At 46.9% G+C, this 13074-nt stretch overlaps 1 protein-coding gene across 1 annotated transcript; it reads right to left on the bottom strand.

Annotated features, from left to right (window-relative positions):
* Positions 1 to 5714: 5714 nt before the first annotated feature.
* Positions 5715 to 8193, bottom strand: MFSD6L (major facilitator superfamily domain containing 6 like). The gene has a single exon (XM_072881057.1). It carries the CDS (start codon positions 8112 to 8114, stop codon positions 6168 to 6170), a length of 1947 nt encoding a protein of 648 aa, XP_072737158.1. The 5' UTR covers positions 8115 to 8193; the 3' UTR covers positions 5715 to 6167.
* Positions 8194 to 13074: the final 4881 nt, after the last annotated feature.

Here is a 13074-nt window from a genome sequence, read left to right as displayed (position 1 = left end):
CTTGCAGCATCCTTGTCTCTAGCTACTCCCCTCCCCAGTAAAACAGGCGGCCGAGCTAATCCGTATGAAACATCCTTACTGGAACTGACATAAATCTGAGCAAAATCTTGGAATTCCCATCTCCAAAACAGAGAGGAGCTGCTGACTTTTGATCCGGTCCCGTGTTTTAAACCAGAACATGTGCAAGGGAGACTGTGCTTCATTAATTGAGGATAACTGTGGCATATAAACAAAACGAGGAGACAAAACTTAAGAGTCTATACATAAAAAAAGGAAAAAAAAAAAAAAAAGGACATGGGAGCTGCTGCTCTGGGATAGAAGTGCAGCAGCAGCGTCTGAAAGCCAGTGAATTGTGAGCAGCCACAGCAGCACCTTGCTCCAGCAATCCTCTGAGAATGCAGAAGCACCTCTCGGACAGGAGCAACACAAAGCCACGAGGCCACGGAAGTGTGCTGTAACCCGCCCCACAGCTGAAATGGTGTTTCTTGACAAATACAAAGTTTTGAATGAACTGTTGAGGAATGCCCTGAGTTTTGTAAGGCAGCTGCACTGAAATTTTAAGTCCCAGGCTCCCAGTTAGACAGGCAAAGCCCAGATGAGGGACACAGACACTTCAGGATGTTGTGGTTTGGTTGTTTTAATGTGAAAGGTAAGAATAGCCACCAACTGGCTGTTCCTCAGCTCATTAAATGATGAGCATCTGCCATCACTATAATTATGAACTCCGGTCTGAAGTGACTCACCTTGTTTTGATTGCTCCACAATGCAGGGAAAATGAACATGTAAATATTTTAATCAGTTCTTCAGTCGAATACTCTACAGGATTACTTTTGCCACGAGTAGCCAGATCTGCTGTGGGCTGCAACTTGAATTCAACACATTCTATATGCTCACTTTATTCTTAATAAAACCATGGGATTAATTCAAACAGTCCAGAGTTATGATCCAATTAACGCACGCTATTTGGTCTGCCATATTGAATGTAATCGTGACGTGCAAATCCATTTTGCAGAGGTAAATGCAAATCAAGTGCACCACAGAAACAGTGTGCCCCAGGCAAACTGCCTGACAGGCGAACCCTGTGGTTCTTCCTTCACCCAGATATGCTCTGCATCCTCGAATCCACGGCTGATAAGTTTTAATGGGTCTTGAGGTGACTTTCACATGGGTCTACACGAGAGGAGAGTCACTAGCAGCAACACTTTCAGGGCACTAGCAAAATGTTTCTTAAAAGCGCTAGTATTTCCCTGTATACAGTCACTTTGTAGAAATCAAGCAACAGAAAGTACACATACATTATAAGCTTATAAACAGAACATCATCCAGTACCAAGCAACAGTAATACAATCTCCCAGGCACTTGAAAGGTGCTGACAAATACAAAGATAATTAAAATGCAGCTTGGAGGACATTAGGATGGACACGGTCATTTTAAGCTCTTTAAAGAAACTACCTGAGTAGGCAACAGCAAACAACAGATACCGCTAAGGTACATTCAACAAATTCCAAGTCTTCAAAAATGTTTCCAAGGTGATGCTCACAGGGCCCTTGGCTGCCAACTCAATTAGGCACATCTTGATGACAGAAGGAAGCTGAATATTTTAATTTGTCACTTGTTGAGAAAGGACTGTGGTCCCAAGGACCTGAATGCCTATTCCTGTGGAGGGATGTACATGTCAGAATAACTGGTTTAGAGTTATTTAATAAGTTTATTTTCCTTAGGATTTGTCAAAAAATCAGGTTCATGTTTCTCAATTCATGCTTTGAATATTAAAGTTATTTCAGCATGTGATTGTGTTTCCTGGCTCAAAATTCCTTTTACTAACAATAAAAACCCGTGTTAACACAAGCCTACTATTTTCGGTGTTATAACTGCCTCCATAGTTCTGACCTTTCAACCTGATTAGAGGTAGAAAAGTTCTCAAATTTTCAAAAATGAAACCATGTTACCAACGACTTCCCAACAACTTCCCTGTGATAAGATAACTACATTTTCTGTTCCTTGATTTCTTCAGGCAAGATTTCTAAATATTAAAGGTGAAGCAAAGGTTACTTTTAAAGCTGCCTCCTACTCACCTCTACATTTGGGTTCACAGTTTTATGGTCTCCACAACCAAAAGTAAAAAATTGCCCTTGGCTAGAAAAGTAATTTATTACAGCAAAACCAGGCCCCAGGGAGAAACCATGCACAAAAAAATTTATCTGTTCCCTGAGAAATGTACAGCCTGAATTAGCAGATTCCCTTACATTGGCTCCCTCTTGATAAATACAGCAATATAGATGCCAAGCTGGGAGAGTCAAGATATTTCAAGATAGACTCTTTTTTCTGCTCTGCATTAGTACCACTTAGTGCTCACGCCAGTAATAGTCAGGAGCTGCCTATAATACTTTTAAGAAGTCTGTATGGGACCCATATTATAAAGGCACAGAATTTCGGTATCATGCTGTAATCATAATTCACCTAAGAGTTCAAATCAGAGTGGGAATGTCTTGTCTGTACTTTAAAGATGAACAAAACGAGAAACACTTTTACTAGGAACACTGAAGACAGCATGGATCGTGCCTTAGAGGCTTTACACCCCGTCACGGAAGAAAAGACAATTCAAGAGCTCTTGCTTTTAAGATTCAGAACATGCAGAATAACTCCACAGCTCTCAAAAACATCGTTCTCCCCTTCTTGTGAAACTACACCTAAATGGACTTACCTTAAATGGACCATATCTACAATTTTGGGAAACGACTCATTACAAAAATAAAAAAACCTCTCTGTGAATTCATCTGGGCAGATTTCACTACAGTCCACAAAGAAACATGCTGTGGTGGTTTGCTGAATTATAGAAATCTTTGGAGAACACTCAAAAGGATCTTACTATGCTGATCAGATCCACAAGAAAAATTTAGAGATCTCATTTAGAGATCAGTGCCCACTGAGTTTTACCTAATTTCATATTCTGAAAGCGCCACACTATTTAAGTCAATCGCAGATGTGAGCTGCACACAGAGAGGAAGTGAAGGAAACACTGCAATATCCCATCCTAAAATAACTGCTACAAAGACAGAATGTGCAATTTTACTTCCCTTATAACGTAGAAACAAAATTTTAAAAAGCAAGATAAGGTGTCTGATGCAATGAGTTACTCAGATTCCAGTTCAGCTGCATCAGCTGTATACTGAAACTACCTGCAGGGTCTGTAAGTTGTTTCATGATAAGCAAAGAGGCCTTTGTCATTTTTTGGCAAATGGTGTCTCATCTAATAAAACTGATTTACGTAGATCGTTTGAAACCTCTCACAAAGTACACATACATTGAGCTATGTGAAATTTAAAATCTAAGAGCTACAAAGACCATCATTGTGCGGAACTCGTTCCTCAACGTTAACTATGGTTTGCCTCCTGAGCTCAATTAAATCTAATTGTATTCAGAGAAGGACACAGCTCAGCTTAGACCCTCGACTGACACTAAGGGATTAAAAAAAAAAAGTATTTCTACATATAATCGTCTGAAATTTGCTTAAAGTTCACTGTGAAGTAGGCAAACAGTAAAATCTTATGTGATTTTATAATCACTTTTAACCTTACAGTTGCTGTTTAAGAATAAAAACTTAAAGAAACAGAAGTTTCAACATCAATTTTTTTGGCAAATAGTTGCAAAGTAATGCAAAAATAACTGCTGACGTGGTTGGAAATACATAATGAGAATCTATTTTCCCCAAAGGCAGTTTGGTTCTTCTCAGTTACATCTTATTCTCAATGGCATTAAATGCCTTAGCATGTTCTTACTTCTGCAGGAACAATAAAGCCATGCTCAGAGCAAAGAAGTCTCACACAGAACAATTTAAGCTCCCTTCCTTCCTTACTGTTTTGGCTTGCAGGGTCTGTGACCACCAGAGAAGAAATTGAGTCACCAATACTGTAGAGCTCACACACAGAAACTATGTGAACCCCAGTGGAAAATGATTTAATCAAATTGGTGCAATTTCTTCCGTGAATGAGTCCTCTGCCATGTCCACTTCCATAGTGGTTTGCAATTCAGAACATATTTCAAACTGTATAAATATGATTCTCCCCTGAATCAGCACCAAATGTGTTTATTTGATTAATAACTTAAAAAAAAATTCTTATTATGCAAGATTATTACACTGAAGTTAAGCTTTGGGCCATACCTTAAATCCTCCCTGTTCATAGAGGTAAGAGCCCAGGGAAGTCACACCACAGCTCTGCCAGGCAGCCATTATCACCCCTCCGCCACGGTCGCAGGACAGATTGCACAAGCACTTTTCATTTCAAGGTTTCTCTTTGCAAAACTGGAATTACAGCAGCTGATTTTGTGCTGAAGCAGATAAAAAGAGCACATATCACCCATTTAATTGGCTTCAAATGAGGGCAGTCACTTCCAGCTAAAGAAGCAACCGCATTTTAAACTATTCCAGCTATTTCTGCAGCGTTCATCTCACAAAAGCACTGATGGCTCTACGATTTGCTGCTTGCAGTTATGTTACTCAAGACTGAAGTCAGATACTCGTTTTAACAAGTAATTAGAGTTCCTGAGGTATTACATGATAATAAGGCTGGGATAAACTCTTGACACTAAAATTGTTCTCAACTTGAGTTTGAATTCCTGCGAGAAGCTAACATCTTAATAAAAAGTTCCAACTATTCTTGCAATGAGGACAATTCTATCTATAGAGTCATTCTAGTAGAGTATTCTGTATGGCATAGTGATTTGTGCCAGGAAAACAGAGAGCTAATTGCCCTGAAAGCATTTGATGTACAGATAATCTGGAATCGATGCATACAGAGAAAGAGATTATCTTCAATGGCATTGCTTTTCCTTGTCTCCAGCCTCTTTCTACTGAGTCCAGAATGCAGCAGGGTGACAGACTGCAATGCCACTTACATATTACATATTAATTATGCATTTAAGTAAATATTCTGCTTTTTGCAGGTGTCTCATGGCTTGTAAAACATTCGGAAGGTGTTATTAAAATCTATCCCTCTGCAAAGGAACGATGTAGTTCCTTGACCAAGGAAGTACCTAATAAACCGACAGCAGCTTTTGATGGTAACTGAAAGGACTGTAAGGCTCAAAGCTTCTCCGCCAGCCCCGTTTAAGGTCTGACAGAGATCTTTTAATGAGATCAGACCACCAATTTTTCATTTGTAAGCAAATCTTACCTACTGAAGAGGTGTTGAAACCTGTGTGCTTTTGAGGTTAAGGCAAGGCAGATAAGGCAGCCTGAGGATCCTTCTGGACTTAGCAGGCCCTGTTCAGGACACAGATTTAGTTCTAAATAGGAAAGGTGAGAAGAGGCCTGCCCTCAGGCCAAACTGGCCCAGGGAGGATCACCAGCTTCAACCAGATCAATTCAGTCAGTGCCAAGTTCCTTCTGAATGAGTATTGCCCCTATGTTAATTCCCAGCCCACAGAAGTGACTCAAACCAGGAGGGCAGACTGCTTCCTGGTCACCCTGAATACCTGGGTGCCACCTTGGGTAAATAAAGACAAGGAGGCCCGCAGGCTGCTCTGCTGAATTTGGACAGCCAGCAGGCACTGACTGTGAGCAGACATGGTAGGTTTTTTTCCAATAGATGCTGATGCAGAAACATACATAAATCCCAAAACATGAGAAGACAGACAGTCTGTAGCAAAACCTCATTTTACAAATCAAAGCAGAGCAAATGAACCATTTTTTTTATTCACATCCCTTATTCAGCGAAAGGAGTTCACAGACATAGCACCTTGAAAAAGTTTAGTGTGCTGTTAGCATTACAATATTTTTCATTCAATTATGTCGAAGTACAGGTCACAGCTTTCATTCACAGTTTCCAGAGCATCAGCTCTGGAGAGCAAGAAATCAATTCAAGTTTGCTTTTTGACTAAAAACTTAGCTACATTCATTTCAGCAAAGGTATACCTGAAATACCTTGTTATGATTTTGGAAGCAAAATCATTAGGTTAAAAAGGAAAAATTACTACAAGAATGCTATAAATTAAGAAAATAAAAAGATTTATAAAATTTTTTAAATAAAAATCTGTCGTGTCAGATATATACTGTATATATTTAGCACTTTAGAATTAATGGTCATTTCTGGGCATCTTCATCATACCGCATTACAACTCCACTCCCTACATTCAAGTACAGATTAGTTGATTCCATGCTGTTGTGATCAATTCCTATTAAAGCTTTCATCCTTCATAGCTTTTACCAGCCAGTCCCTCTCATTCTCCTCATCAGAATCACTCATATCACTGGAATCAGCAGCCAGGAGACGAGAATAATTAATTTTTTTCTGCCGCGGCAATTTAGATTGGACGATTAGGAACAAGAAGAGCCACAGCACCAGGCACACGCAGCACACCCTGTACAGAACTGCCAGGCCAAAGTGCTTCACAACAAATCCTCCCGCAAAACTGCCCAAGCTTGCTCCTCCACTGTAGCAGAGGCCCCAGAGAACAGCGTGCAGACACCTCTCCATGCCTGGAGTGGCTATGTCATCCACCGTCATGTTAACCACCCACCACAAAGCACCGTTACTGAAGGCGGATAAAATCTGGATAAGGAGAACTGACCACACAGTCCACAAGAAGGAGTAGCACAGAAGCTGTACTGCCAGGAGGCTTAGACTGACTGCAACAATTTTGCTGCTCGAGAAAGTCCTCAGCAACTTCCCTTTGAAGAAATAAAGCAAAATTTCAGCAAGTAGCCCAACGGCCACAGAGAGCCCCATGTACAGCTCACTGCTGCCTCGGTCCTGCATCTGCCAGAAGAGAAAGTTGTGCACCGCAGACCCAGCTGCGCCAGTGAGGAAGACAGTGATGGTGTACAGGATCGCTCGGCCGTCGCTCCACAGTAGGGCCAGGGCTTTGGCGGTTTTGTTAACACGGTCGGTTCTCTTGGGAACATGGATGGGAAAAAAGACACTGACAAGCAACGAGAGTGTTATCAGGAGAGCATAGCCATAGAAATGGACAGCGAGGCGGGTGATTGTACTGCTGAGGAAGCAATTCAGTTGATCCACGAATACGGCAATGCTGCAGGCGCCTATAGATGCACCCAGGTAACTCCAAATCCACAGCCTGCCATACCTGTCAGTCGCGTCAACGAAGTCGAGATATTCATAGAGACTCTCATCCACTGTCCACTCGAGAGAAGTAGCCAAGAGCTCCCAAAGCACAACAGCACCCAGTACCATTAGAAAAATCTGATGCTCTCTGTCCTGAAAGATGTTTTGCACTGCCTCGAAGCTGACAACTTGAGCGTCTTTCTGGTGGTCTGAAAGGTTTCCAGGCACGTAAGCATCTTCAACAGCAGGAAGAGTTGTTTTAAACAAAGAGAGCTCATTACTTTCAGTAGCATAAAGGCTTTCTTCAGCATTATCAGCAAGATCTATTGCAGCAGATCCCAGACTGCTCATTTCCTTCTTGAGTCCCTGTAAGGGAGGTCTGTAGGAAGCCAGCATTTCTGGTTCTCGTGTCTCCCAGTTAACTGCTTTCACAGAAGTTATCCAGCTGGAGGGACCATCCAAGTAGTCATTTGTCTTTGTATCCCCTTCACCAACCCCTCTGCCTTTTTTCTCAAGCATATCTGTCGGGCCAAATAATCCCTGGAAGGCTGAACTGGTTAGTGTTGGCTTTCTGCTCGCTATCAAAATGTCAGCAGTTGTTTTCACCGTTTCTTTTGACACAGCTTTTGCATTCGTAATAGCACTCATGCTTAAAACACTGTAGCTGCTCATGCCCGGACTGGGCACCGTGGTGGCGGCCCCTCGGTCACCCGGCTGCTGGCTGGCGTTACAGTACTTGTACCCCACGTCCCCATCGGCAGGTGGGATGAGGGTGAGCAGCAGGCTGGCCCCCGCCGAGCCCAGCACGGAGCTGGCAATCAGGAGGCGCCGCTTCCTGCGGCCCTTGGGGCAGCGGGAGCAGAGGGGAGCCCAGAGAGCTGCCGCCAGGTGCTTGGCTCCGGCCACGACGCCCACCAGCGGGGCCGGCAGGCCCAGGTGCCGGAGGTACAGCGTCAGGAACGGGGCCGCGCAAGCCCTGCCCGCGCCCTGCAGGAGACGGAAGAGGCCGGAAAGGGCCAGGGCCCGGCCGACGTCCCACTGCTCGCTCATGGCGCCGCCGCATGCTCCTCCCGCGGGCACCGGCGAGGCGGCCACGCACCTCCGGGAACCCCCCCACCCCTCCGGGCCGCGGTGACCGTACCTGCGCGGCGCGGGCCTCCGCCGCCGCCCGGCCTGGCCCGCCCCGGCCCGCACCTGCCGCCGCCCGCGGGGCCGCGCCCCGGGCCCGCCCCGTTGCCGGGAGACGGCGGGCGGTGGGCGGGAGAGCGCCGCCTTGCGGCCGGGAGGGGAAGGGCCGCCGCCCGCCCCGTTCCCGCGCCGCGGTCTCCTCAGAGCGGCCACCTCAGCCCCGGCGTCCCGCCGCGGCCTCCCCGGGGCAGAAAGGGGTCCTGCGGGCCGTGGAGGGGCCGAGGAGCCCCACCTGGTGCACGACGCACGCCGGGAGGGTGTTGGGAGGGGCGTCGGGCGGGGAGCCAGGCTTTGCGAAATGGCCAGCGGCCTGCAGAACCTGATTGTGAGCCCCAGCCTGAATATTCACAGCCCCAGCTCAGATTTAACGCTTCCTGTCCAGATTAACATTTGTTTTCCATCCTTACAGTCACTTATTTTCATCCTCATCCTGGAGAGAATGAGATTTGCAGACCCTGGCTAAGATCAAGGCCCAGGCTGCCACGGGATAGGACGCGGATGCCTGTAGGATGTCTGTGGTCGCCTGCTCAGAGGTCTTTCCCCTCGTGCCTTCCCCTGCCAGGCGATTCGTGCCGGAGCGTCCCAGCCGCTGCGAGAAGGAGCAGAGCGGCTCTGCTGCCTCTCACACACAAAATAAGGGACATGGGGGATTTTTTTCTCTGAAGTGGTGGCAGGAATGTTCCAGCTTAGTTCAGGTCCCAAAAGGAGACGTTGTTTGCTGCAGTGTTTCCCCGTATGTGGAAAAATGAAAGCTAAACTCTTCAATTCAGAGTCAGGATGGATTTTGAGAACCAAAACCTTCCATGCTGGTCACAAAGCAGAGAGGAAAGGCTTTCCTTTTTTCATATAAAATCTCATCAGCTCCACACAATGTGTTTCCAAGCAAGGCAGCCCCCTGGCATTGGGTACTCCCCAGCCCAATCCCCTGCAAAATAACCCTCCTGCTTTCAGCCCTGCGCCGCAGGGACATGTTGACCCGGCCTGGGCAATGGAGCAGGTCACTGCAGTGGAATAAGGCATCAATCTGGTGCTGGGTTTTGTTTGAGATGCTTTGCTCAGGCATTGGAGCTCCCTCTGTCCCTCCCTGTTGCTGGCCGGGCTGGCCTGGATCCCCTGCCCACTCACAGGTAACTGCTCCATCCTCTGGGCAGCCATATCTGCTCCCCTCTTATCACAGGTGACTGTAATCTAACCCCATAACTCCCTTGTAGAAGTCAGCCAGTCTGGCTCCCAGTGCTGTTAGGGCTTATTTCTATGAAGGTTAGAAAACAAATTTACATCCTAATCCCACAGCAAGCACCGATCCCTTTTTGCATTGCTCCTGGCTTTCGGCTTATCCGGAGTGTTCCCAAGTGAATTTCACACCCTGATGGTTTAAGCTGCTTTAGGGCAGCTGACCCAGGCTTGCAGCTATGTCCCCTGGCCCCCACAGCTCTCCGCTCACAGCTCCTCTCGGTGCTAACGCCTTCGCTCTGCTCCTCTCCTTTGAAGCGCTGCAGAGCTCGGGAAGGGCTGGCTGCCGAGCACTTAGACCATGTGTCTACACAAGGGAACAGTTATTCAGGTGCTGGTGGTCTCCAGCACTCCCTGCGGATGTGGCAATGCCTCTGCTGTGGCAGTGGGCAAGATATAAGGAAACACATAAAAATTGGCTCATAAATCACTGAATTCAGAAGCTCAGTGAGGTCAGATCTCTTAAATCATCATTCGTGATGGGGAACACACTTCTTTCAGCACAGACACTTCATTTTTGTTCCCATGTGTTGAGTGATGTGTTCATAGTCCTGCCTTACTACAGTGCTTTGCAGCCGGCTGTTCTGCATCCTGTGCCGCGTGTTCATGCAAACGGTGTTCACAGGAGCCGTCATGACACTGACATCCCATGCAGCTGTTTCCAGCCCCTGGGGTCACCCAGAAAACACATACCAACAGCGTAGCACGGCACAGAAACCAGTAGAGCCTCGATTTTGAGGAATCCAAAGCAAGACATGGGGAGGTTGCATTCTCCTTGCTTTGAAACACCTCTAAGAGGGGTTTTTCCCCTGTTCTGTATTTATCCCAGCCGTGCTTGAAGGCTGCTCTTGTCTGGCTTTACGGTCTGTCCTCTGAGTGCCGCAGGGCAAAGGCAGGCAGAACCACCTGGACACTGGGTGCCTGTGGAGGGCTCAGCGAGTTCAGCCAAGAAAAGGGAAGAGCTGCCTGAGCTGCTGAAGTCACCCCGGTGGGATATGAAATATGGATGGGGCCGTGAACACTGCTGTTAGAGCTGATTTATTCCTGCGCCTTGCAGTGGTGCTGCTGGGGACGTCGGACAATGAAGACACATTGATCCACCGTTAATGGTGGCCATGCAGCCTTGTCCTCCCCCTTGATCAGTCCATGGGTTTTCACACAGGCCTGGTGGAAAATTAATTTTCTTTCCATATGTAAAAGTGATCTATACCAGGATTTCTTATTGCTGGGTTTGTTCTGCCTCTGAAGGTTTTAATTTTGGTGCAGAATGCTCCTTGGAAAAGAGGTGATTTTTATTCTTTTTTCACAAAGTGTTTAATAATTTACAGCCAGTGGGTGTTTTCAGGTTGTCCTAGGCAGTATTTTGGGAGCGGTGATGGAAGGAGGAGGTTGTTCAGAATGCAGAGCTCACAGGCAGCTGGCTGGGGATTGCCTTAACTATCTGTAAGTGCCAAAGCACTGCTTGCTGCCTGGGCTGGTCCGAGTTTGTGCAGGAGGAGGAGGTGGCGGTGACTCATGCTGGGAGCCAGACCTGGCATGACGCGGCCAGGACCATGGGGTGACACAGCAAGCCACCACACAGGGACACACACGGACTCTGGCCAAGCCAGCTCGGCATCAGCCACCGTCCGCTGGAGAGCTGTTTGCGTCTCTGCTCGGCATTGAGCTGGGCATACAGAAAGAGCTGAGGGCATTTTGGTGTAACAAAGACAAGGGTGATATAATGCCTTAAATAAATGTATTCAGGAGGGCCTTTGAAAGGCTGGGAGTCTCTCCAGTGAGCTGGAGGGAGGTGGGGAATCCTGCCAGGTAAAACCCCTAACACAGCTGTAACAGAAGGGTTTGCGTCTGCAAGCCCTACCTCCAGGCTCTGTTATTTATGAATGCACCCTACACTCAGGTTTCTTGTGCTCTCCCAGTCTCCAGGCAATCGCATCCACCCTTATCCCCTTGAGGTCCATCTGCCGTGTTCCTCCAGGCATTGCACCCAGACCCCGTGCAGGAGATGGAGTTGCTCTGAAGCCGGTAACTCCTGGGTACAGGGTATACCTGAACACTGTCCCTGTACTATGGATGCTCTGTGATCTGCATTAGCTGCCCGTGATTTCAAGGGGTAAATAAAAGAACCTGTGAAATTCTCTCTCTCACAGCTGTGCTAATTCATTAACACAAGTTCATGAACTGTTTCTGCTCTATCAATGAGCAGCTCCTGCAGTCAGTAGGATCAGTGGGCTTTAGAGGATGCTTGGAGAAAGCCAACATTTCACCCCTTTCCCAGCCCAAGCCTACGTGTGCTGGGCCAAGCACTGGCCCCGCTAAGGGAATAGGGTACTTTGAAGTGACAGACTGTGAGGGGAACAGGCTGCAGGGACAGAGGGGAATCGAGGGGCAGTGGGCATGGTGGTTACAGACTCCTGCTTCCAAATTTCTGCAATTCAGCCATTTCTGCCCATCCCGTCACAAAAGAGTTCTTTGGCCATGAAGTCTCTCTCTATGTAACATAGCATGTAGCCCCAAGGTGGGGAGGAAAAGACATCAGCTGTAGAGGGCCAAACGACACTGATGTCTTTCTGTTCCTACCAGCTTATTCCCCACCCACCCCAGCCACATGCAAACATAAAAAAACAACCAAACTGACAGTTTCTGCTGGTTTTTTTCTATTTTTTTTTAATTGGCATTAAGAGGATTGCACCTTCTGATACAGATCATCTCTGACACCTATACAAATAACTTATAATCCATCTACATCATTTACAACTGTACAGAGTAGACTCTGCACACCACAGACCACACTCCAACCCAGTGCATGGTCTCTTGGCTTTGTAAGCATTTGGCTTGCGTGCCAGGGTACATGAACCCCCCAATGAAGCCCCAAGGACACAGAGGTGTGAAGAGCCACTGGTCACCCCTTAAACCCCCTGTTGCCCTATGCAGCAGGTCACAGAGGAAAACAGCTGGTGCAAGCAGGTGTTTCCTGACTTGTTTCTGAGCCTCCTAACTTCAGCTTCCTTCAGGGTCAAAATGCTTGCTGCCTAAGTCTAGCATTGGCGGGCATCAACAATTTTTTATTTGTGAGCAAATGAAGGTGAAAAACAGTACTGAAGAACCGAACACCGTTGCTGAGATCCTGCAGCTTTGTGATTCCTATGAGGGGATGTTAAGGCTTGGGGACTGTGCTTTGGCTCAGCCAGGAGCGAGGGGCTACATCTGCCAGCATGTCAAGGTAGCTTCCTTAGGAAATGGTCATGTTGTCTTGCCCAACACGATCTTTCAACTGTTGGTGCTGGTTTGGGATTAAATATTTCTTGGGACCCAGAGGCTTTTTACACTGCTAAATAATCCATCACCTGCTGACAGCTCTAGAGCTGCTGTGCCCCCGGTAGTGTATTTCAGCAGTTGTTTTGGACTGCATGGTACATTCAAAGTGAGAGTGAATAAACCTTTAGCTTGGGAACAGGATGCAAAAATGCCTGCTGTGCCAGGTGACAGTGCAGCACAGGAGCAGGAATACGGCAGCCCTGTGCTTGTTGGCAAAGAGAGGGACCAGGGAAGTCTGAGGGTTGAACCCCTAAAGCTTTGTGCATGGGGC

The sequence above is a fragment of the Ciconia boyciana genome, chromosome 16, assembly GCF_034638445.1.
Source record: "Ciconia boyciana chromosome 16, ASM3463844v1, whole genome shotgun sequence".
Taxonomy (NCBI): Eukaryota; Metazoa; Chordata; class Aves; order Ciconiiformes; family Ciconiidae; genus Ciconia; species Ciconia boyciana.
The sequence above is the reverse complement of the archived record's forward strand: the minus strand, read 5'-3'. Positions and strand labels throughout refer to the sequence as shown.